Below are 25,895 nucleotides of genomic sequence, written 5' to 3'. Positions count from 1 at the left end.
TGCTTATGTCTTTTGCCCACTTTTTAATGGGGCTGTTTTTCCCCTTAAGTTCCTTACAGAAGCCAGATATTAGACTTTTGCCAGATGCATAGTTTGCAAATATTTCCTCACATTCTGTAGGAGGTGTGCTTATTCTGTTGATGATTTCTTTCACTGTGCAGAAGCTCTTTTTAAGTTTAATTAGATCCCACTTGTCAATTTTTGCTTTTGTTGCAATTGTTCTGGTGTCTTTGTCATGAAATCTTTGCCCATTCCTATGTCCAGGATGGTAGTGCTTAGACTGTCTTCCAGGGTTTTTATATTTTAAGGTTTTACATTTAAGCCTTTAATCCATCTTTATTTTTGTATATGGTATAAGAAAGCGGTCTGGCTTTAATCTCCTGCACAGGGCTAGCCAGTTATCTCAGGATCATTCATTGAATAGGGAGTCTTTTCCCCATTGCTTGTTCTTGTCAGCTTTGTCAAAAATCAGATGGCTGCAGGTGTGTGGCCTTATTTCTGGGCTCTTTATTGTTCCATTGGTCTATGTGTCTGTTTTTTGTACAAGTACCATGCTGTTTTGGTTACTGCAGCCCTATTGTATAGTTCAAAGTCAGATAACATGATGCCTCCAACTGTGTTCTTTTTGCTTAGGATTGCCTTGGCTATTTGGACTCTTTTTGGTTCCATATGATTTTTTTTTTTTTTTTTTTTTTTTTGAGAGAGAGTCTCGCTTTGTCACCCATGCGAGAGTGCAGTGGTGAGATCTTGGCTCACTGCAACCTCCATCTCCTGGGTTCAAGCCATTCTCCTGCCTCAGCCTCCCAAGTAGCTGGGATTACAAGCATGAGCCACCATGACTGGCCCCCATATGAATTTTTAAATAGTTTTTTCTAATTCTGTGAAGAATGACAGTTGGTAGTTTGACAGGAATGCTCCGAATCTGTGAATAGCTTTGAGCAGTATGTCATTTTAATGATACTGATTCTTCCCATCCATGAGAATAGAACATTTTTCTATTTGTTTGTGTCTTCTCTAATTTTTTGAGCAGTGTTTTGTAATTCTTGTTGCCAAGATTTTTCACCTCCCTGGTTAGCTGTATTCCTAGGTATTTTATCATTTTTGTGGCAATTGTGAATGGGACTGCCTTCCTGATTTGGCACTGGGGATTCGTCAGTGCACAAAACAGGCTTGTTTTAGACTGTCTTCCAGGGTTTTTATAGTTTTAGGTTTTACATTTAAGTCTTTAATCCATTTTTCATTTAATTTTGAATATGGTGTAAGAAAGGGGTCCAGCTTCAATCTCCTGCATATGGCTAGCTAGTTATCCCAGGACCATTTATTGAATAGGGCGTCTATTTAATAATAGACTCAGCTTGGCTGTTGTTGGTGTGTAGGAATGCTACTGATTTTTGTACATTGATTTTGTATTCTGAAACTTTGCTGAAGTTGTTTATCAGCAAAGGGAGCTTTTGGGCCCTGACTATGGGGTTTTCTAGATGGAGAATCATGTTTGCAAATCGGGATGTTTGATTTCCTCTCTTCCTATCTGGATACCCATTATTTCTTTCTCTTGCCTGATTGCTCTGGCTAGGGATTCCAATACTATACTGAACAGGAGTGGTGAGAGATCCCCCTCCCTTTTCAAGTTTCTGTTCAAATATCACTTTCTCAGTTAAAGCTGTCTCTGCTTGCCCAAATTAAAACTGCAACATTGCACACAAACCTCCTAACCCTCTTTCTTGCCTTATTTTTCTATTTGGCATATATCACTAACATACCACATATGTTACTTACTTATCTGGTTTACTGTCTGTTCTTCCCCCACAGAAATGGAAACTCCTTTAGGGGCAAGAATTTTGCCTGTTTTGTACACTGATGATTCCCCAGTGCCTAGAGGAGAGCTTAGTACATAATAGGCACTAAGTAAATATTTATTAAAAGAATGAATGAATGTATGGATGCTTAGAATAGTCAGTGTGGTTTTCAGAAAGATCTTTTCATGATTTAAACCCATTTATGACAGAGGTTGTCAAATTTTTTGTGTAAAAAATCAGACCTTGGAGATGACCTTGAAGATAACTCCTAGAAGTTTAGCATTCCAAGAATGGAAAACCAGGCATAAACGGGTTAATGTGTTGCCAATGTTAGAAACCACTTCTCTAAAAACTGAAATTCCTGAGCCTTCTTTACTGTCTCTTTTTCCATTCAATGGCATATCTGTTTACCCAAACTTCTATCTCCTGCCAGACCAGTCCAGACTATTTAACTAGTTATTTGACATTGCATTTGTATGTTTCACCTTGAGGTATATATATCTTAACACTTATTTCAATTTCACCATACCCCATTTCTCCTCAAATCTATAAGGCATACCACTAACTGCCTAAGTTTTCTAGTCAGAAACTGAGTCCTATTTTTTATTTCTTTTTTCCCTTCACACCCCACACTTAATATATCAGAAAGTCTTACCAATTCTACCACCAAAATGTAACTGGAATCCACCATTTTTTTTTTTTTTTGAGATGGGGTCTTGCTTTGTCACCCAAGCTAGAGTGTAGTGGCACAATCACAGCTCACTATGGCCTCAACCCCCCAGGCTCAAGTGATCCTCCCACCTCAGCCTCCCAAATACTGGAATTACAGGTGTGAGCCATCATACCTGGCCTCACCTACTTCTTTGTACCTTCTCAACTACCATTTCTTGCCTGGACTTCTGCTTTCTACTAACTGGTCTCCCTATTCCTACTCTTACTTTGATTGAATTTCCACAAAGCAGTAAAAATGATTTTAAAATATAAATAAAATACTCTTCCTTAAAAAGCGTCAGTAAGTTCTCATCACACTTAAAGTAAAATCCAACTTATTGGCATGTGTGCAAGATCTAAGGCTTACTGTATAGTTTTGTTTTTAATAAAGTAAATGTATATTGCCCAAAAAGCTTTTGATAATCATTCTCAAAATACTTTTGGGAAAAAGCATTATAGAAACAGAATGCTTTAGTAACTTATTTTATATAAACTTCTACTGGCAGAAAGCATGAAATAGCTGAAAGGCCACTTAAAAATTAGATCTGAATATGAATGAATCTGAGCTACAGATCTAACTGGATAGATGGCTTAAGGCAACTGACTAACCTGTTCTGGGATTCAATTTTATCTGTTAAAAATGAATAAAGTAGGCAAAAGTATGTTTCAAAATTCAAAATACATTATGAGGACTTAAAAATAACTAAATTTTTCTACCAGTCTCCTGGAAAGGATAATACTATGGCATGAAAGGTTGAGAATATCAGAGACATCAACACTGATGCTTGATATAAAGGGAAGAGGATATGGCATGCAGAAAGAGGCTTAGAATACAGGCTTCCCTTCCAGTTCGAATATTTTATGCTCAAGCAGGAATACAACATCAGAATCCATTATTTTTCTAAGTCAAACTGAAAACAGCAAGAAGTTTCAGTTAGAAACCTTAGATAACTTCACAACTCGGGACTCCCAACCATTTGCCTTAATCAGAGGAAGGTCACAGTTTTTTCTGGTATAATTTATACTTCAGAAAAAATAAATTCTTTTTGGATCAAAAGTATCACTGCCAAAAAGATCTTGTTTTTATGTCCACACACGGTACCAAATCAGCCTGTTCTGTTGGGCTTTCTAAATATAATTCAAAGAATTATTTCTTCCATGGGAAGGTATTAACAGCAAATTCCTCTATTGTTCTTTATGAAACCACAGATATACAAATCCAGATACAACATAAGAATTTCAAACTAAGTTCCAGTACTATCTAATGCTATCTTAAAACTACAGAGACAGTGTAATAAGAACATTAAACTGGGCTCTATACTTATTAACCGTGTGACCTGGGACACGTCATTTATGCTCTCCATGCTTCAGTTTCTCATCTGTAAATGTAGATTATGAACTGCAACTAATGCTTTTATGATAAAATTCTATCAAGCATCTCTTTGTTTTAGACAATAGTTATCTCCAGGTAAATATTTTCAAATACTAAATTTTTATATCTAGAATCATTTATTTAATTTTAAGAATGAAATATATGTACATCTAAAGAAGCTCTGGAGGGATATAAACCAATACCTATTAACTATAATTATCTCTGGGTGACAGAAACAAAAATAATTTTTATTTTCCTCTTTTTGCTCATCTATAGTTACTAATTTTTCTACAATAAACAAACTTTCATAATAATGAAAAGTTTTTTTAATAAATAAAATTAATAAAACAAGCAAATAAAGGTAAACAATCTTTTTGAAAATTTCATACTTTGAACTGAAAATTAAATATATCAGCACTTATAACTAGACTTACTGAATTAATATGCCTATTGGAAGAGGAACAACAAAGAACATTAACCACACATAGCAATGTACTTTCCTATTCTGATTTCTCTTTTGAGCCCTAGTGCTCCAGCATGTATTTTTACTTTGTTAATCAAGACTTCAATGTAATCCCCTCTTGCATTTCCAAAGTTGTTAAGAAAAAAATTACCGATAAGACTTCTATAATCTCTTAACCTCGAATTTCTTTTCTCTTGTTCCTGGCTGACAGATTTCCACTGCAGTTTCATTCTGAAGTATTCATCACTATAGAAAACAATTTGACACCAAAGAAAGCTATTTGAAAACTTTATTTTTAACATTATTTAATTGGGTTTTTCTATAAACAGTATATCAAAGTATTTATGATATTGGGATGTAAGTTTATAAAAACAATAATGAAATGTTTAAAATTCTGACAAATAAGTGAAAACAAAAGAAAAAAAAACCTATACATGCCACAAAGTTTATGTGGTAAACTTTGTTCCAACTACTAGAATTTTAGGTATGCTTTGACAAAACACATTGAGACAAAATCATTTATCTCAATCCTCAAAATCATATCTAAAAGTATTCTAGTCATGAAATATTTTAATCACTTAAGTTTTCAAACAATTGTAAATACAAATCTAAGTGACTTTTTAAAAAAAAATGTGACATTATAATTCTATTTCCAAGCAGTTTATTCCAGAAACTAGTTAATATAAAAATGTCTTAGAAGAACTGGTAAACATGCTGAAAAGGGAAGACTGTCAGATAACTTAAATATGCATATAATGATTAAAAATAGCTTTAAATCAAAGGCTAGACCGAAAACTGAGAAAAAGAAGTTGTACCTGAAAATTTGGTCTGTGTTTCCTTTCAAGTCTGAGAAATAGCTTAAAATAGAAATATTCTTCCAAAAGGAATGAAAGATCCATTATAAGAGTATCAGAAAAGTAACTTGGCCGGGCGCGGTGGCTCAAGCCTGTAATCCCAGCACTTTGGGAGGCCGACGCGGGTGGATCACGAGGTCAAGAGATCGAGACCACCCTGGTCAACATGGTGAAACCCAGTCTCTACTAAAAATACAAAAAATTAGCTGGGCATGGTGATGCGTGCCTGTAATCCCAGCTACTCAGGAGGCTGAGGCAGGAGAATTGCCTGAACCCAGGAGGCGGAGGTTGCGGTGAGCTGAGATCGCGCCATTGCACTCCAGCCTGGGTAACAAGAGCGAAACTCCGTCTCAAAAAAAAAAAAAAAAAAGTAACTTAAAGATAATTAATCTAACTAGTAAATATATTTCTTATAAGCCAATTTTATAATTTCATAATGAATTGTAAAAGTGAATCAAGACGAATGACAGGTTTTAAGTGTATGTCTAAATAGTCATCTTTCAAGTATGCAAAAGGTTTGTAAAAGGCTTACATAAGGGAAATGAAATATGTTTATCTTCTTTATACATATTCACAAACATAACTCCAATGAGAGCCTTCTAATATGTGTTTCTGATTTAAAATAATTAGAAGGCTCATAATTTTTAAATTAAAACACTAAAAACGAAGTTATTTTCCTATTCCCTAGTTTATTCCAAACCTTCAACTAGAAACCCTATACTAACTTGTATGAGTAGGTTACTTGAATCTCTTTGATGAGCATACAAAAGACCATTACTTACGTTTTTTGTTTTTGTAACTGGGTTCTTTCCTCCTTGGTACTGTCCCAGGGAAAATAACCCAGAAGAAATTTCCATGCTTGCTTTCTCAATGCATGACTAAGTCCCTGAAGAAAGCATGCATATTAAACACATTAATAAAAAAGAATGTAATACTGTAAGTTTACAAAACTTGCATATTCACAAAACTTACATATAAAAACTAATCTTTAAGAGACTGTTTTACATATACAAATAGTTCAATTCAGTGAATACCATCTCTTTTTAAATTCTAGATTCAAAAGATGTCAGTAGCTGCCAGAAAGTTTAAACAGCACACAGGATAAAGTAAACTGTACCGCCGACAGACAGTGGGACTGGTGAGTCTACGCCCAATCTTACAGAATAAGGCAAATGCCACTGGAATGCAGGCCTCCTTGATGTAACCCACATAACTTCAAGTACAGAAGAATATCTTCCCCTAGAGTTAAGGGTATCCCTCTACCCCAAGAACATCATAAGCACCTCACTCTGTCCCACTCAATCCAGAAATTTTAAGGCATCATTCATCAAAGAAATAAAAGAATTCATTCCTCCCCTAAAACAACAAGAACAACAACAAAACACCAAAACAGTAACAATAACAACAAAACCCCTGAATACTAGGAGTTTATAATACAAGTCATAATAGAGTGTTTAAATTACCCCTCTAAATATCATCTGCTTCATATTATCTACATTTAAAATTCTTCCTTCAGAATCAATGTTCTTATTCCATTCTTCCAGTGATACTGGCTCTCTCCTTTGAACAACAGGTCGTTCCCCCAAATCAATCTAAAATAAGATGATAAGCAATAACAAGTACATATTTAACCAGTGAAATAAAAATACATGGAAACTAAATTTAAAATATTATTTTTCAGACATGACTTCTAGTACTTCTAACATCATCCCTTACTTTCCCATGTTTGATTTGTTAACTATAATAGTTAGTATTACATATATTTCCCTTCTACTAAACACACAACTAAATTCAGAAATAGGAAACAGGAAACCTCACAGACTAAAACTATTTGTTATTAAAAAAAAGTTGTTTACTACTTTGGGTTCAATTATATAAGTATAGAATATTCATCATATAAATTCTATAAGAAACCTTCAAACCAAATGATATGCTATATTACTTAAAAAGACAATATATAACTAACTATTCCATTAATCATATTCTAAAATTAGCTTTTCTTCTAAAGTTTGTATTTCTCAGAACTGATTCATGACCCATTAGCTACACTTGGCATTTCTACAGTGTTTCATTCAATTAACAGATGTTGGTAATTTTATAACACTATTTGCAAGATAAACCCTTTAATTAAGCACTAAAATTTAGATATTTATAATTTTCTAACTATGTACAAGTCTAGAATTGTAGCAAATCCCAATGTCTTGCTGAGCACATATTAAAGATCTGCCGTAATTCAGGTCAAAACCCTTCTTACTTAAAAAAGAAAGTACTGCATGAGAATAAAAGCCCTAGAAGTAATGCCCTGACTGGCTGTCTCTGATGCCTACTGAGAAAACATGCAAGTGAGGCACAGAACTAAGAGGCAATAGGAAAGGTTTGCTCTTCACTTACTGCTATGCACTCAATGAAACAAACTTCATTATTATCAAAAGGTAATCAAAGAAAGATTCAACATTGATGAAGAGAGAGTATAAGATAGAGAACAAATGAAGAATATGGTGGTAAGACAAGCATTCGTTGTCAGATATATTAGCAAAAAGTTGTAAGAATAGATTATGGAAAGAGGCAGGTATCACCAAAATTAAGTTTCTATTTCTATAGTACATGTTCTCGTATTAAATATAAGAGGTATATTAATATAAATCTTTACTCACTCTTGTGATGACTTCAAATCCTGGTTCTTCTTGTTGATTTATCTTCAGACCCGGAATAGCATCACTAAGAAAATCTGCCATTTCTGAAGGTGGTCGATGATGTGTAGAGGGATCGCTGCCTCTCAAACTATCAAAAATGTAGTTTGTGACCTTGGAAAATCCTATCATAGTTGCTGTATAAGGGTCCTTTTTAATTTTCTATGCAGTAGGGAGAAAAATATGAGCATTATTAATTCAAATAAAGAAAAATGAATACTCTGTAATTGGCAAAAAAGCAAAGCTTTTTAAAAGAAAAGAAATCAGGACTAAAACAGAGTGTTCTAAGATTATCTTAAATTTTTATTTTCTTTCTTGGAAGAAAAATTTAAATTTTCTAAGCCAATCATTTCATTTAGTTAAAATAGCAGAACAAATGACAAGTTAATGTTACTGATTGAATAGCAGATAAACAAATGATTTGCAGGCTTCACTCAATCTGCATACATCAGAAACACACGCAGTGCTTACTTTCCAGTGGTGAATGGCCCACAACAGCTTTCTTCTGTCTAGCAGTCCTGCCTTCACACAAAAAAAAATATTTCTTGAAGTGTGTACTACCATGCTATTCTGACACAAAATATTTGATGGCTAAATTTAAAAACTCATATTTGATTATTTGCTGACAGTTTAATCTAACTATCTGAATAGTAAATCATGCCAACAAGAATAATTTATTCTGGGACAGTACTACCCGGGAAAAGAGCAAAAGGTTTTTCTAATGTTAAACGCTAGGGTAACTTCTGAAGCCCAAACTACTTGCTCACTCATATTTAGCAAAAATAGTTATCTATTAAATAACTTTTCACAGTAAGAAAAATTATCCTCTTATTTTCTCTTTTAAACAGTGTTTAGTTCTCTCTCTCATCCGTTTTCCTAAAAAGTTACCTCTATATCTTATTAACCTCTATGTTTTAAAAACCAGGAAAAGGAAAAAAAAAGCCAGGTGCGGTGGCACATGCCTGTAGTCCCAGCTACTCAGGAGGCTGAGGCGGGAGGATCACTTGAGTCCAGGAGTTATGGGCTATAGTGCACTATGCTGATCAGGTGTCCGCACTAAGTTTGGCATCAATATGGTGACCTCCCAGGAGCGGGGGACCACCAGGTTGCCTAAGGAGGGGTGAACCAGCCCAGGTCAGAAATGGAGCAGGTCAAAACTCCCATGTTGATCAGTAGTGGGATCATGCCTGTGAATAGCCACTGCACTCCAGCCTGTGCAACAGAGTGAGACCCCATTTCTTGAAGAAACAAAAACAAAAAAAACCCAGAAAAATAGTAAAAGAGTAGCTGGGACACAGCAAGCACTCACATATTGTTAAATGAGTAAGTGAATAAATAAATAAATAAATAAACAATCTCATTACATAGTAATCTGAGTGAAAATTAACTTTACTTTTGCCTATTATTAAGTGTACATTTTTAGCCAAATGCCAAGAACAATACTCAAATATTCTTAGGGGAATTAGATTTTCATGACGTCAAAACAACTTACTTAAATTCAAACCAGATTTTGGCCTAAATTGATCATTAATGAATTCAAACTGACCTACTCTGACCCCTGACCTAATCAACAAAAGTGATGATCTAAATCTACTGATGTCTAATTGTAGTATTATAATAAACACAGAAATTGCTTTATAAGTACAATTACTTATAAAGCAATTTCTGTGTTTATTATAATATTACAAGTATTATAATAATTAAGAACCAAGAAAGCCTCTGAGGAAGCCTCTGAGTCTTGCAAATAATATGGAAATTTACTGTTTCTGTAATATTACAGAGATCAGTTCCATAAAGATCTCTCACACACACACACACATACACACACACACACACACACACACACACAGCCTCATTCTGCATACTCTGAGATGAGGAGTTATATAAAATAATACAGTCAGATTAATAGATTAATACAGGATAGATTTAAAAAACATACTTGTATTAAACCATATGCTGGCTCATCAAGAAGATTTTCAAAAGACTGTGAAAGACTCTTATTCTGACAATTCACAAGGAGTGTTCTTTTATCCTGTGGAGATCTACAATAAAAAAGAGGATTTGTGGAAAATACTAATACATTGCATCAATTACTACATGAACAATTACTAACACAAATGTTCCTTACCAAAAAAAAAAAAAAACCCCAAACATTTTAATATTCCATTCTAGAAGTCTTCCATTAATACGTTAGCAAATATTTAGTAACTGTTTTAAGTGAGCTTCAAAACTACATGAAACATAAAATACAAAATTAACAAATACTAAATATACTGTATATAACAGGAGTAAAACAAATACAAAGTGTATTTGTATTCCTGATAAAGCCAAAAGGACTAAATTGTAATGAACCCAAATTCTTCTCTAGAATTACAGTAGAAAAGCATTATAATATATCTGGTTTTATTATTATAAAAAAAGAAAGCCAAAACAGACATTAGGAGTCATCAGTATGTAATATTTACAATACAGAAAATATGTCTTCTTTTGAAATGGTTTCCACATTCATCTATAGCTTAGTAATACTGCAATGTGAGATGTTAAAAATATAAAATACATTAGTTATTTGATAAAGATCATTAATCATGCCAACCATAATTACAAACATACACATATGAACATCTTTTAACATTATTACATATGGTTTGGGTAATACTATGTTTTTAGTTCTTGCTTATTAAGCTCTAGAAGCAAGTCTCTTCACATTTCTTAGTAACTACAGAATAAACAAAATGTTTCCAAAACAGACATCCAATTTCTAGTCATATGACAAATTATCCAGTCTTTTTTCTATTTAGTGAGTTTTATGACTTAGTTCTAATAAATCTACAATTTTTCTATGTTTAAAACAAAAATTAAATGTGTTATTTTGCTGCTATACACCTCCAGTTTATTATAAATGTTTGAGATAAGATCTTTAATAACAGTTATCTCTTCTCAATTTCAGCATAACAGGATGGAACACTAATGCTAGAGGGGATATGAAATCCAAAACAGGATCTTATATTCTTACGTAGTCAGAAACTGTACTCCATCTGCATATACAATAGTAGCTAATAAGACCCTTGGCTTTTTAAAAGGAGCTGAGGTTGAATCATTTGATGTAGGACGAAAAAAAAACCATATATTTTAAAACATTCACTTTTCTGAACATGTTGAGGGATCATAATTAATAGGCATACTTACAGATTCTCTCACGGGGCATTTTTTAAATGATGAACTTTTAAATGTAGCATCAGAAAAGAAAAATAGCTAATAAAGGAACAAAATTTTATTCCTAGCACAGTGCTGCTGGCACTGTCATCATTTTGTTTCTAACAATAAATTAAATCAAATTATTTCTTTAAAACCCAAATAAAAAATGATCACGAAAGTCAAACCGCTGTCTATTACACACAGAAGAGGAACCAATAGGCAACTCTCAGCTCTCTGGGCTCAGATGATTCTATGGCTCTGTATCTTAAACAGCGGCCAATAAACCGGAGATCAGAAGATGAAATGACTGGCTTACCAACAAGCAACCACAAATATGTTTTTAAAAAGAAATTACTTCTTTTCTTTTTTTATAATTAATACTCTGTGATGCGGGATGGACAAAGCTCTAAGAAACAGGAAAGATATGAAGAAATTTAAAACCTGATTGCCCAAAAGGAAATCAACAAAATATTTAAAAAGTGTATCAGTCAAAGGACAAGTAGTATACTGCTATACTGCTAGGCAACTGCAGAGCTTACCATAAGGAAGATTGGTATTCCAAAATATTACCAGAATATTCTACCTGCCACACTGATTTAATCTAAAATACGTATCCTGGGAAGCTGATCTCTCATGCTAACATTATTCAAGACTTTCAAACTCATTGCAAAAGTAAGATGAAACTTTAATGATGCTAACCCAGCAATTCTATTACAGCCTGCTAAACAATCTGAAGAAAACTGTAGTCTAATATCACAACTATAGAAGCATATCTCCTGAAAATTCTGCAGCGTATCCCAGGCTTCGGAGCGAGCCTCTCCCAAAGACCTCTTAATAAACTCATAAACTGAACAATGCTCGTATACTTAAATGTAGCAGTAACTGTTTTGTATTTATATTGAGAATGACCAATATTTAAGGTTAAAGAAATAAACAGCATTGCAGAGATTAATCAAAACTGGGAATAAAAACTAGAAAGGTACGGTAACAAACTTTTACATCTAGAACCTAATATTTTATTTTTATTATTATTATTATTTTTTGAGACGGAGTTTCGCTCTTGTTACCCAGGCTGGAGTACAATGGCGCGATCTCGGCTCACCACAACCTCCGCCTCCTGGGTTCAGGCGATTCTCCTGCCTCAGCCTCCCGAGTAGCTGGGATTCCAGGCACGCGCCACCATGCCCAGCTAATTTTTTGTATTTTTAGTAGAGACGGGGTTTCACCATGTTGACTATGATGGTCTCGATCTCTTGACCTAATGATCCACCCGCCTTGGCCTCCCAAAGTGCTGGGATTACAGGCTTGAGCCACCGTGCCCAGCCAGAACCTAATCTTTTAAATGGCTGGTTTAATAGGATACCCAATTTTGATGATACAACCAATTTGGCTTTTTAAGGGAATATTTTACTACTTGGATATTTGCATATCAATGTAAAAATGGCCCAATATACGAAATAATTTAATAAAATCAACAGGTCTCATTCATATCCTAGCAACCAACTTGGTTCCAGAAAGGTAAGAAAAATATATTTGTAGCTCATTCTTTTACCCAAGTAAATACCACATTTTAAATGATAATAAATCAAAGAATACTTACAAACATCAACAAATACGACAACTTGTTTTCCTGGCAAATAAGTAAACCATCTAAAAAATATTAAGCCTCAAGAAGATGGCCTGTTTTGCACTGACTAGATCACGTTGCTGACACTGAAAGAAGTAACTACAGGTGACTAGCCTAGCAGAGCCTCTTCCTGGCTCTTGTGAGCCATCTAGGTTGCCCATTCCTAGATTACTGGCAATCTCTGCTCATTCATATGGTAAGGCCCTGCTCCTGTAAGAGGAAGGCCTGCTTTTTAGGAAGATAAATATAATTCACTAGGAAGTAGACTGGGAAGCCAACATGGACACAAATGCAAGCCACATTCCTCAATTTAGCTAAATCAAAAATAAAAAAGGTATCTGGTCTAATTATCTTGGTTTTGAACTCAAAAGAAGAATGGTCACACTGGCACAGACTGGCTGGCATCCCAATGAGGCTGAAACCAAGATTTCCCTGACTACTCTTTCTTTGTGGTCTCTAAAACAATCTTTGACCATAGAAATAAGACTCTGGAAACACCATTTTGCTTAGGATAACTGCTCCAAGGACAGGAAATGAGACTCCCCTGGCTGACACCTAGTAGAATAAAAATTGGGTATCCTATTTAAATATTTTCATTTCTTTGAACTTAAAAATTTGGGAATTCCACTAACTTGTATCATAACAGGAATAAGTGCCTTTACATTTCTCCTTAAGAATTTTACAATTCACAATAACAAAGATATGAAATAAACCTAAATGCCCATGAATGTTAGGCTGGATAAAGAACATGTGGTACATACACACCATGGAATACTATGTAGTCATAAAAAGAATGAGATCATGTCCTTGATAGCGACATGGATGGAGCTGGAGGCTATTATCCTAAGCAAAGTAATGGAGAAACAGAAAGTCAAATACTACATGTTCTCACTTATAAACTGGAGCTAAACAACAACACATGGACACAAAGAGAGGAGCAAACAGACACCAGAGCCTACTTGAGGGTGGAGAGTGGAAGGAGGGAGAGGATCAGAAAAACTACCTATCAGATACTATGCTTATTACCTAAGTGACAAAACTGTCTGTAAACCAAAGCCCTATGACATCCAGTTTATCTACTTAACAAACCTGCACATGTACCACCCCTGAACCTAAAATAATGTTAAAACAAAAAATAATCTGATAGTAGGAGATGGCTTATACAAATTTGTGACTTTTAAATACTGGTGAAGATTTACTTGGAATAGCTTTATTCTACTACTTAGACTCTATAAAATCTATGGTGAACTATATGGCATAACAGGGGATAATTCATGACAGGAAGGAGAATAGGGAGCACTTATTTTCAGCCTAGAATATGGAGGGGCCTTGGAGATAAAATATCTGATGCACTGTTTTTACACATTTCAGATCATTCATGGGTCAAAAGTAAGTTGCCCTCCCAGTGTCACAGGAGAATACCCAAAGCAGTGATTATTAGGAGAGTAGCTTTTGACGTAGACACTTTAGACACTATCTCCTTCTCCAAGAAGAGCAACCACATCCTGGGGTTCACCAAAAACTTAATGATTAAGCCTAATGAGAACAGAACAAAGTATACAAAGCTTTTTCTCTTATCAAATCGTTAAAGGGTGGAATTACTTTAAGCTTTTTCTCTTTTACCAAATCATTAAAGGGCACAATTAATCACTTACGCTCACATCTCTTCCAACTCTATCCTCCCCTTCACTGATTTCATTCTCTCTCAGAGTTTCAATCACTCCTGCACAAGGAACACTTATATATTATCCTAATATGCTGTTATAGTACCATATGCCTTATTCACAGCACTTTTTATAGCTGAAATTTGAGGCAGAAGCCATGTCTTTTGATTACTGCTTTCTTTCCAGCAAACAGTACTGCTGCATCTAAGATACAGTAGGCATTCAAAAAAACACTTCAATGAAATGGAAAAAAAAAAAAAAAAAAAAACATGTAGAAAGAACACCACCATTCTGTGGCTTCACATTTCCAAATGGAAAAAGCACTTCTCCTAAAGTCTCCTTCCCAGTGTCTTAAGTGCTGCGATTGAGAAAGAATAGGGTACATGCTTGGCATAATTCCTTCTAGGCTCTCTCTCCCTCTCTCTCTTAGATCTGCCTATCAACAGAGAAGGTACTTTCATTCTGCTCTCATTCACGTCCTGAGTGGCCTGTCCTCATTAGGAAAGTCTGTAGGTGTCAAGAAGTAACAACAACAACTGGGTAAGTTAAAAACTAATCTGGAGTGAATTACTGTAATACTATATGTCTAAACCCCTCTAATAACAGTATTTTCATTACCATCTCTGATTTTTTTTCTTTTTTTCACAGAGTCTTGCTTTGTCACCCAGGCTAGAGTGCAGTGGCACAATCTTGGCTGACTGTAACCTCTGCCTTTCAGGTTCAAGCAATTCTCCTGCCTCAGCCTCCAAAGTAGCTGGGATTACAGGTGCCTGCCACCATGCCTGGTTAATTTATGTATTTGTAGTAGAAATAGAATTTCACCATGTTGACCAGGCTTGTCTTGAAACTCCTGACCTCAAGTGATTGGCTCACCTTGGCCTCCCAAAGTGCAGAGATTACCATCTCTGATTCTCATACTTCTCATTTACTTACGAATTTAGAAAAGGAAAACAAGCTTTCACTTGCTACTCTCATGAAAACACGAACAACACACATTCAGGGTACATATTCCCCTATAACTGCTTAAGTGGTTATCAAGACTATCCTTGAACCCAATCAGGATAGAAAACTCTACCTCCTGGGCTAAATCCTGTCTCCTAATTTCTTTTTGGAGTCATATAAAGCAAATCTACAACTTGTTTCTCACAATAACCTTCCAAAAATTATTTGTCAAATTGATAATTATTATGCCATTTATTCATCCAACTAATATTTAATGCAAATATATTTTGTACCACTGTGGCTAGCAACCACGAAGAATACGGAAACAAGATAGATACAATCTCTATTCCCAAGAAGTTTATATTCTAGAGTAAAACACAAAACAACAGACAAAATTATTGTATGCTGTTAGGTGCCATGAAGGAAGCAAACAAGAAAATTAGATAACGAGGAGCAGAGACAGGAAAAGTAGATTAGATGGCAAAAGAGGGCATCATGGAAAGCCCTTCTGAGGCAGTGACATTAAACGGAGACCTCAGGGATCAGAAAGAGGAAAATATTCCAAGTAAAAAAAAAAAAAAAAACAGTATGCATAAAGGACCTTAAGACAAGGCCAGGCGCAGTGGCTCCTGCCTGTAATCCCAGTACTTCGGGAGGGTGAGGTAGGAGGATTACCTGAGGTCGGGAGTTTGAGACCAGCCTGACGAACATGGAGAAACCCTGTTTCTACTAAAAATCTAAAATTAGCCAGGTGTGGTGGCACATGCCTGTAATCCCAGCTACTCAGGAGGCTTAGGCAGGAGAATCACTTGAACCCAGGAGGCGGAGGTTGCGGTGAGTCAAGATCGTGCCATTGTTATCCCGCCTGGACAACAAGAGCAAAACTCCATCTCAAAAAAAAAAAAAGACCTTAAGATAAGAAAGAGTTTAGGGGTTTTTAAGAACTGAAAGAAATCTATCTGCAAGACTAGAATATAAAAGATAATGGCATGAGATGAGTTTTAAGAGATAAGCAGAGCTAACAACAAGGGCAGGTCCTTGTTGATGACAGTAAAAGTCTGGATTTTATTTAATGTTGCATTGAAACTTCTTCAAGATAAACTCCCACATCCTTCAAATATTTTTCATAGGACGACTTTGATCTCCTTCCTTATACTGGTTATATCTTTAATACAGTATAGGTAGTCTAGAACATTTAAAATGCAGTGTTTACTAATTGCAGTTCAAGCCTACTTCTCCAAAATATAATCAGTAAAAAGTAGTCAGGGGCTACCACCTCCCTCATCCTAGATACTATGCTTTAATCAACAGTCTCAGACCAAATGATCTCATTTGTGAATTACTTCACAACACTGATACTGAGCTTAATATGGTGCTAAAACTCCCAAGTCTTTAATGCCTGCTACACAATAACCATAACCTTCTATTCCAGTCATGACACTGCCTCTCCTGAAATCTACTCACCCTCTCAATGATAGCCTATTCACAGGTTCTCACTTTGAGATCCAAGATCCACACATCACCACCCAGGTCTGACTTTCTTACACTTACTGGCACTGAACAGCTTGTCTATTGCCAGTCAGAGGTGATTAATATAGTAGGGGAGAATCTCTTGCCAGAAAACATACAGTCAAAAACCTTCCAATTTTTGTATCACTTTTAACCTTATGTAATGTAAATTTAGGCAACTTGTTAAATTCTACTATAAAGTGAGGACATTATAAATGAAGTTTATAAATGAAGTAACTCACGCCTGTAACCCTAACATTTTGGGAGGCCGAGGCAGGCGGATCACCTGAGGTCAGGGGTTCAAGACCAGCCTGGCCAACATGGCAAAACCCTGTATCTCTACTAAAAGATACAAAAAGTAGTCGAGCATGGTGGCACATGCCTGTAATCCCAGCTACTCGGGAGGCTGAGGTGGGAGAATTATCTGAACCCAGGAGGCGGAGGCTGCAGTGAGCCAAGATTGAACCGCACTCCAGCTCGGGTAACAAAGTGAGACTCTGTCTCAAAAAATAAAAACAAAAATAAAAAATAAATAAATGAAGTTAGCAATCATATCCTGCAATTTCCCCAAGCCCAAACCCTTAACTTCTCCCTTCTCGCTGCCATATATCCAATCCATCACAAAATCTAATTCTAAGTACTCCAATACTTCCAACTTTCCTGTCACTATCCCAGTTCAGGCCACTTTAATCTCACCTAGATAACTGGAAGAACCTGCTAACATGACTTAAAAGATGCTTCAGGCTTTGTACTTTACTCAGCATTTTGGCCTCATCTTTAACGGTATTACCCTCATCTCCCCATACTTTGCAGATCTGTAATACTGAACTACTTTGTTCTGTGATTACATCATGTTTGTGCTCTTCCCTTCATCTAAAACAACCTTCTCTCTAAATATCCCCTATCCTTTCCCAATAATGGTCACTCATTTTTCAGGTCTCTACTTAGATGCTTCTTCCTCAAGGAACTCTTCCTTGATCCCCACTCCTAGTCTGAATTAAGTGACCCTCCTTCCTTCTCAGGAGCTCCCAAAGCAGTTTTTACTTCTTCCATCTTATTTCTTGAGTTTTAATTGCAATTTTACTTGATAACATCCTTCATAAGACTATAAATTCTCAGAGATCCAGGAACACCCCCATTTTATTCATTACTAAATATCAAGCAACTAGCATACTGTTGGGATGTAACAGATAACCAAAAAATATTTGTTGAGAGTAAGAGCGAGGAAGCATGTGTGTGTACAGATGCACACAGGTAACTAAATCAGAAACAAGATTTTGGAAAGTGGTAAGGCCCTGTCTTCCAACTGAGAAATAATTTTATAAAGGACTTAGGACTTGTGTGACTTAAAGTTGCAACATTACAGGTAAAATTGTATATCTAATAGAAAAAACATAATAAAGGGTAAATTAGGTAAATATATAGTCCATAAATTACTTACGCATCATCATCCATTTAAATGTATAAAAAATATAAAACTACTCTTTTCTTGTAACAGTAATTAGGTTGTAAGTCTCAGATTCAAATGACTAAAATAACGTAATATTATTCAGTCATTGTTCCAAAGAAATCAATATCCCAGAAAAAACAAAGCTGTTCAAGTCATCATATGCACATGGGTCACTGATGCCCAAGGTCAAGTAAAAATAGTTTGCTTCAGGATTAATACAATGATCCGGCTTCAAAAAGTAGAAAATAATATGATACTTACTCACACAATACCACATATTTTTCAAGAGATTCAATCAGTAGTTTGCTATCTCCTTGATGAAAGTGTAGAGCAGGGAGAACGACGTCATCCTTTAGACAGAATACCAAATACGACCAGCCCATACCCTCTTTGTTTTGCTTGATTGATTTCAGGTCTGTCAAACTGAACAGGAATGACCATTTGCTTTTCTCATTTCTATGACTTGGAGCATCTTAAAAACAAGAAAGTGGGGCAAAATATTTTTGTTGACCTTTTTAAAAGGTACTGACAGCGCTCTTCATGACTGCCTAACATAAATTAATTGAACCCAGGGAATCACTATAGCACTCATATAATGGCTTCCACTTGTATTAGATATGGCAACTTATATATTCTTTTAAAAATGATTTTAAAAATAATTATCCTACCACATATAAATTTTTTAAATGTTATTCCTATGTAAAATATAAGCTTTGCCCCAAAAAATGATCATGGTTTTACAAGCAGGCTGGCTGGATAAACATTGCAGCACTACCATCTTACTAACTGAATGATCTGAGGCAAATAATTGAATTTCTCTGTGCCTCAGTTACTTCACTTTAAAATGGAGATAATTATACTTACCTCCCAATGTAATTATATTCATAAAAATTAGGAGATAATACTTTTCAACTAACTAGTACAAGCCAAATATATAGAAAATTCTCAGTAAATGTTCATCTTTCCCACTCCCCTTGCCATAAGAATAGCATAATTCTCTTGAAGAGTCATTTAAAAAACAACAACAACAACCTTTATTCCTTCATTTCCTTTTCTAATTATTTTTAGGACACTACACTAGTAGTAAAGTAAGCATTCTGATATAAAAAGTAACACTGGAGTGAATATACAGACATTTTATTTGTAGAAAAACAAAGTAAAGCATGGAATTGAGGATGAAAAGATAACTAAGTTGTGAATGCTTCAAAAATAACGAATACATTCAATCTTCCTGCTAAATTAACTTTCTACTAAATTAAGACCTCAGTTCAAACCAAACTACAGTTATGCCAAATACAGCATGTTCTGAGGTTGTATCCTATTTATAGAAACTAAAATTCTGGCTGGGCACAGTGGCTCATGCCTATAATCCCAGCACTTTGGGAGGCCAAGGCAGGTGGATCACAAGGTCAGGAGTTCGAGACCAGCCTGGCCAAGATGTTGAAACCCTGTCTCTATTAAAAATACAAAAATTAGCTGGGCGCAGTAGCATGCGCCTGTAATCCCAGCTACTCAGGAGGCTGAGGCAAGAGAATCGCTTGAACCTGGGAGGTAGAGGTTGCAGTGAGCTGAGATCACACCATTGCACTCCAGCCTGGGTGACAGAGTGAGACTCTGTCTAAAAAAAAAAAAGAAACTAAAATTCCAGGTTTGTGAACATTATCATAATTGATAACAAACAACTTAAACAACAACTATTTAAATAAAAAACTGAAAGACAAAGAAAAAATATTTCTTCTCACTGATGATGCTAGTACTTACAATTCACTTCTAATCTAAAATACCATTTTGTTTTAACAATTTAACTCCAATATAATCAAATCATGTCTTTGAAATCTTGAAAAACCTTTCCTAAAATGCATTTCTTAGAAGTGTCATACTACCCCGCTACTCAAGATCTTTATTAATTCTGTCCCACACTACCAATCCCACAAATATAAACTACTTGTAAGACAGCTGCTTACAAGACTTGATCAGAAGACAGATTACTCAGTGTTGACCTGCATGTATATATCACCTCCCTATCTCCGGTCATCTCCAGTAAGATCCCTTGAACTCACAAAAAGAAATCTATAGCTTACAGAAACCTCTAACTGCAAGGAAAGCATGCGCCATCATTATTTCATGGACACTTATGCATCATTTGAAGGAAGCAAAAGTAACTTATCTATATACAATTACCAGCAGCTTTCACACCAGTTTGGATAGTAAACTCATATGTAAGATATAGCGGATTAAGTGCCATGTGCCTGACTACGTCACATAATGTTTCACTGGTATCCATATTATAGAGCTCATTAACACCACTTCAAGCTGATATCTAAGTGAGAACAGTTCTAGAATTTCAACTTATTCATGAATCATGTAAGTGTAAATCTACTTAGACTACCTAGAACAGATATATTCTGCTAGCTTATCTGCAAACACCAAAAATATTTCACAGAAAAATAGCAATGAAAAACTACAGGTTAAAAAAAGAAACCAAAAAAACTGCATATAGACAATTTTTAAATTAATTCTTCAATTGCACAGTGTATTTTATCTAAATTAATGCAAGAAAATCACACGAATTTTAACTACATGTATGCTATATGAATTATCTGGAGTTTGTGCATATTCAAGAGTAAAGGTTTTACATAGATTTTTCTCTCAATAACAGAAGAGTCATATATTACATACAAAACTAAAATGCCTCACACACTTCCACATTTAAAGCTCTGACAAAGAAATATTTAAATTTAAAGCCCTGACAAAGAAATATTCTAGTCCCTCCACTAGAATAAAAGCTTCATGAGAACAGGACTTTTATCTTGTTCACAGCTATATCCTCAGTGCTAGAAGAGTGGCTAGCATACAGTAGGTACTCAAAGATGAAAGATCTGTTGAATAAGTGAATTAACAACCTAGTACTATGTCAACATAAGAGTTATGTGCAAAGTGGTCTGCTGCAATAGCTAGCAACAAATAGAAATGGTTACAAAGGAAACCAGAAATCAAGAGTTAACTCAAAATATCTTTCTACTCAAAGCAAAGGTAAAGAAAATTAATTAGTTCTAATGAATTTACTGTGTTACAAATACATGTAAAAAGTTATCTCCAACACACTGACATGAGAATACTAAATATAATAGCAGAAGAATAGAACAAGCAGCTTTAGTCTTCTTGTAAGAGTAGAACAGTTCAGTAAGTAGCTATATGTCTTGAATTAACATCAAGGACACATTTTATTTGGATAGATCTCTAGAATATAAGCCAGACTGATGTTCTTGGAAGAAATATTTCCAAAGCATTTAGTCTGTCTGGTACATAACAACAAAGGATTTAGCAGTAGAAGCTCTTATGAAATATAAAGCTAAATGCTCTTAAGAAATACAAATTTAAATAAGTCTGATAGTCAATTTTTTAAAAGTTTGTCCCAAATTTCCTTTGTGCTTCACATAAAAAAGAAAAAAATGCAAAGTTAAAAATGAGAAGGGTAAAAGATAAGAACAAAGGCTTCTTCTTTGGAGGGGGGAAACCTTTTAGAAAATAAAAAAGTTGTGTAATGACATACATTTAAAATCTCTGGAATGTCTAATAAACCTCATATTATAAATGAACCCCCAAGCTTAGAAAATGCCTCCTTAACTTTTAATAACTATAAAATAAAGTCTATTCACTTTGTAAGTCCACTCTGTGGTCAAGCCATAAGCAGGATTTACATCTGTCATTTTTTGCTAAGCTACACAGCTACAGAGAAGTTCTCAACTCTGATCCCACATTAAAGTCATCTGAAGACCTTTTAAAAAGGACAGATGCCCAAGCTCTATCTCCAGAGTCTGATTTTGGTATTTTTTTTTTTTTAAATCTAACGTACCCAGGTGATTTCAATGTACAGCCAATGCTGAGAACCACCAATCTAAAGTGAGCTTCACTGTCAGATTACGTTTTTCTCATCTATGGTAACGGTTCTTTCTTTCATGAAATTCGGGGCTACAAACACTTACAGCAATATTACTATACTGAATACCACAGGCAACTGTAACACAATGTTAAATATTTGTGTATCTGAATATGTCTAAACAGAAAAGGTGATGCACAGTGCTTTGATCATACAAAGGCTATGATGTCACTAAGGGCCACAGAATTTTCAGCTCCATTATAATCTTATGGGACCACTGACACATATGCAATCGGTCAGTGAAACGTTGTTCTGTGGCACATGACTATATACATGTAGAAAGGAGAATAGTCACTGAACACATATTAAGGGAAAACTGCAATGAACCATGAAGAGTGCAGCAAAATGCTGAAATCGGAATACTATGGTTTAGTAGTATACTTCATCTCCCCCTGTTACTTTAGGATAAAATAACATGATTATTAAAATTCTACTAGATTAAGAAAAATGTGCATAAAGGAGAGTAAAGGCATTTTTTTAAGTGGTTCTATTTTCTGCTATTAATAACTATAAAATAGAGCAAGTATTTTTAAAATCCTTTTTGAAGCCACAACCAATAAAACAGAGACATAAAAAATAACTAAAACATGAGATTTATACAAATTAAGCAAAGAAATTAATCGTCCTTCCGACTGAGGAGCATTCAAGAATCTTCTTTGCACTTTTGTTTATTAGTATATTATATTATAGCAAATCAGTTTAAGATTTCAAAAGATTTAACTCATACCTCCATTGGTATGTGGTTTCCTTTTAAATGAAACTGTGTTAACCATGTCCCATTCTGCTTCGTAGCTGTTCAGATGTTCTGATCCTCGATGACCTCTTTCTTTTGGGGCCTGAGTCCATTCTACAACTGAACTGGAATCCTAAAATAATTACAACACATAAAATACTTAAAGTCTAAAACAAATTTAATTTCAATCCATAACATCATCTCAGTTTCAATGTATGCTGCAGACAACATCATTAATGGGAAAATTGAACACTTTTCCTATCCTTTTCTCTCTTTGATCATAGGTATAAAAAAATAAAAAATAAAAAGCAAGAGAAGCTTGACTGGACTTCCCTGCAGTCAGAGTTGCCAATGAAATATAAGCAGAAGTCAACTCTGAAAATGTGTTTGTTTTCATAATAAAAGCCTCATCCCTTTTTCACTTTTTCCTGCTTTGAATGTAACCATGCTGCCTAAAAATAGTCATCTTCTGACTATAGGATAAAAGAAAGAGAACCACTGCCAAAAGCTCCCAACCTCCAGACTTTGAGTTATTTAAGTAAAAGAGCCCAATGGTGGCTATTTAAGCCACTACTGGTTGTATATTTTCTTATAGGCAATAAAATTAGCTAAAAGCAACATATCTACCTGTATAGTTCTATAGAACATCCCATTTTTAAAGAGAAAAAAAACAGAAGTCTAAAATGCATATAGTTTAAGTCAAAAATTGAACTTTTGTACAACAAAAGATACTATATACAAGCTAAAGACAGCACAACTAGAAGAACATTTTTCTAAAATATGTAACAAAAGAAAAATATCCAAATTACAAAACAACTCCTATCAATTTATTTAGAAATAGAAAAATATCAAAACAGAAAACAGGCAAATAGCATGAACAGGCAAGTCAAACAAGAAATATAATGTAACAAATACAGAAAGATGTCCAACTCCACTAACCATGAAAAGCAAGTTGACATAAGATTTCTATTTTTTTCCTCAATTAAAAAAGATAATACTGAATATGGAAGACAGCATGAGGAAATGGACTGTCTCACACTGCTGACAGTGCTCACTACTACTGACACCAGGAGGACAATTTAAAATATTTATTAAAATTCAAAACATGTATGTATTTAACCACAACAACTGCGTTTTTATCATCTACCCTCTGGAAATACTTACACATGTACACAAAGAAGTATATACAAAGATTTTCACGGCAGCACTGTTTGTAATAGAAAGCGGAAATAATCTAATATCTAGCAGTGAGAGAATAAATTTAAAAAGTAGCTAATGAAATACTAGGCAACAGTTTAAACACTGACATATGCTAAACTTTATATATATTCAATAAATAAATACACCAAAAAAGTTGCAAAACAATGCGTGTAGTACAACAATTAAATGCATCATACACAACTAGAAACACAGAAGAAAACTAGGTCTTTCTACACATATACATACACAAAATAAAATATGTACAGGTAAAAGTCTGGAAAAATATACATTAAACAGAGACAGGTAAGAGAGGCTGACTGTAGTGGCTCACATCTGTAACCTCGAAACTTTGGGAGGCCAAAGCAGGCGGACCACCTGAGGTCAGGAGTTTGAGACCAGCCTGGCCAACATGGTAAAACTCCGTCTCTACAAAAAAATTAGCCGGGCGTGGTGGTACACACCTGTAATCCCAGCTACTTGAGAGGCTGAGGCAAGGAGAATCGCTTGACCCCAGGAGGCAGAGGTTGCAATTAGTCAAGATTCTGCCATTGCATTCCAACCCAGTGACAAAAGGGAAACTCCATCTCAAAAAAAAAAAAAAAAAAAAAAAACAAGAAAGAGAGAGATAGGTAAGGGAAAAGACTCTAGTCAAATAGGACTTCAACTTTCTATTATTTGAATATTTGCAACAGGACTGTATTCATGTGTCTCTAGTATAATTTTTTTTTTTTAAAGAGAAAAAGGAAAATTAGTAAGAATGAAAGGAAATTATAAAGGCACAAAAAAAATATATAAGAAATGGAAACAAACTAAAAAACAGTAGGGAAACTGAACAAATGAAATTATAAAATAGATTGGTTTTTCTTCCAGTTCCTTCCTCAAATGTCATTTCTCAGGGAGCCCTCCTTGTTTGATCAGTTTTTTAAAAAATCAACCCTCAGGCCAGGCACAGTGGCTCATGCTATATTATAGGCACTTTGGGAGGTCAACGCAGGTAGATCACATGAGGTCAGAAATTCAAGACAAACCTGAACAACACGGCAAAACCCCATCTCTACTAAAAATACAAAAATTAGCCAGGAGTGGTGGTGGGTGCCTATAATCCCAGCTACTCAGGAGGCTGAGGCACGAGAATCACTTGAACCCAGGAAGAGGAGAATGCAGTGAGCCAAGATCGCACCACTGCACTCCAGTCTAGGTGACAGAGAAAGACTCCTTCTCAAAAACAAAACAAAACAAATTTTTAAAAAAGCTCTCACCACCATCCACCATCCCTATTGGTAGTCATGCCAATAATAAGGATAAAGGTCAACCTGAAGACAGGGCAACTAAGTCCAAAAGGCTGGAGTTTTAGAAAACATCATTTATCTCTAAAGTAGGAGAAATCAAACACGATGAGCAAAGGAATCACATACTGAAACCAGGAGAATGAATTGAAAGTCAGCCTATATAAAGAAGTTGGCAAGACTCCAAGCCCTTTTTATCCACTCATTTTCAAGAATACTGCCATCCAACCTTACCCTCTCCAGTCAGGAATCTGCAGATTCTTCTCAAATCTATTATCCCAAAAAGACTTGGATTTTGACATTAGGGATTCCCCAAGGAAACAGCATAGTCGTGCATGCAAAAAGTCTCACTATTACCAGGCCGATACACACCTACAAAGAAGGTAGGTATGCATCTGCTCTTAAATTTGTTAAATATGAGCACCATGCTACAGAATCAACAAACATTAAAGGCAAGTTATCT

At 35.1% G+C, this 25,895-nt stretch overlaps 1 protein-coding gene across 8 annotated transcripts in view; it reads right to left on the bottom strand.

Moving 5' to 3' along the window:
• TBC1D15 (TBC1 domain family member 15) overlaps positions 1–25,895 on the bottom strand; it is a 79,696-nt gene that overhangs the window by 17,276 nt on the left and 36,525 nt on the right. For 4 of the 8 annotated variants that reach the window (XM_078336876.1, XM_078336877.1, XM_002752763.6 and 1 more), the window contains 8 exons: positions 22,941–23,079; positions 18,535–18,745; positions 9,826–9,928; positions 8,358–8,408; positions 7,851–8,048; positions 6,660–6,788; positions 5,979–6,082; positions 4,494–4,588 (listed from right to left, as the gene is read on the bottom strand). In XM_078336876.1, the coding sequence (XP_078193002.1) occupies positions 4,494–4,588; positions 5,979–6,082; positions 6,660–6,788; positions 7,851–8,048; positions 8,358–8,408; positions 9,826–9,928; positions 18,535–18,745; positions 22,941–23,079 (1,030 nt within the window). The remainder of the gene's footprint in view (positions 1–4,493; positions 4,589–5,978; positions 6,083–6,659; positions 6,789–7,850; positions 8,049–8,357; positions 8,409–9,825; positions 9,929–18,534; positions 18,746–22,940; positions 23,080–25,895) is intronic. The other 4 variants (XM_009004222.3, XM_078336878.1, XM_002752764.7 and 1 more) reach the window with 1 other exon arrangement.

This window comes from Callithrix jacchus, chromosome 9 (genome assembly GCF_049354715.1).
Source record: "Callithrix jacchus isolate 240 chromosome 9, calJac240_pri, whole genome shotgun sequence".
NCBI lineage: Eukaryota > Metazoa > Chordata > Mammalia > Primates > Cebidae > Callithrix > Callithrix jacchus.
The sequence above is the reverse complement of the archived record's forward strand: the minus strand, read 5'-3'. Positions and strand labels throughout refer to the sequence as shown.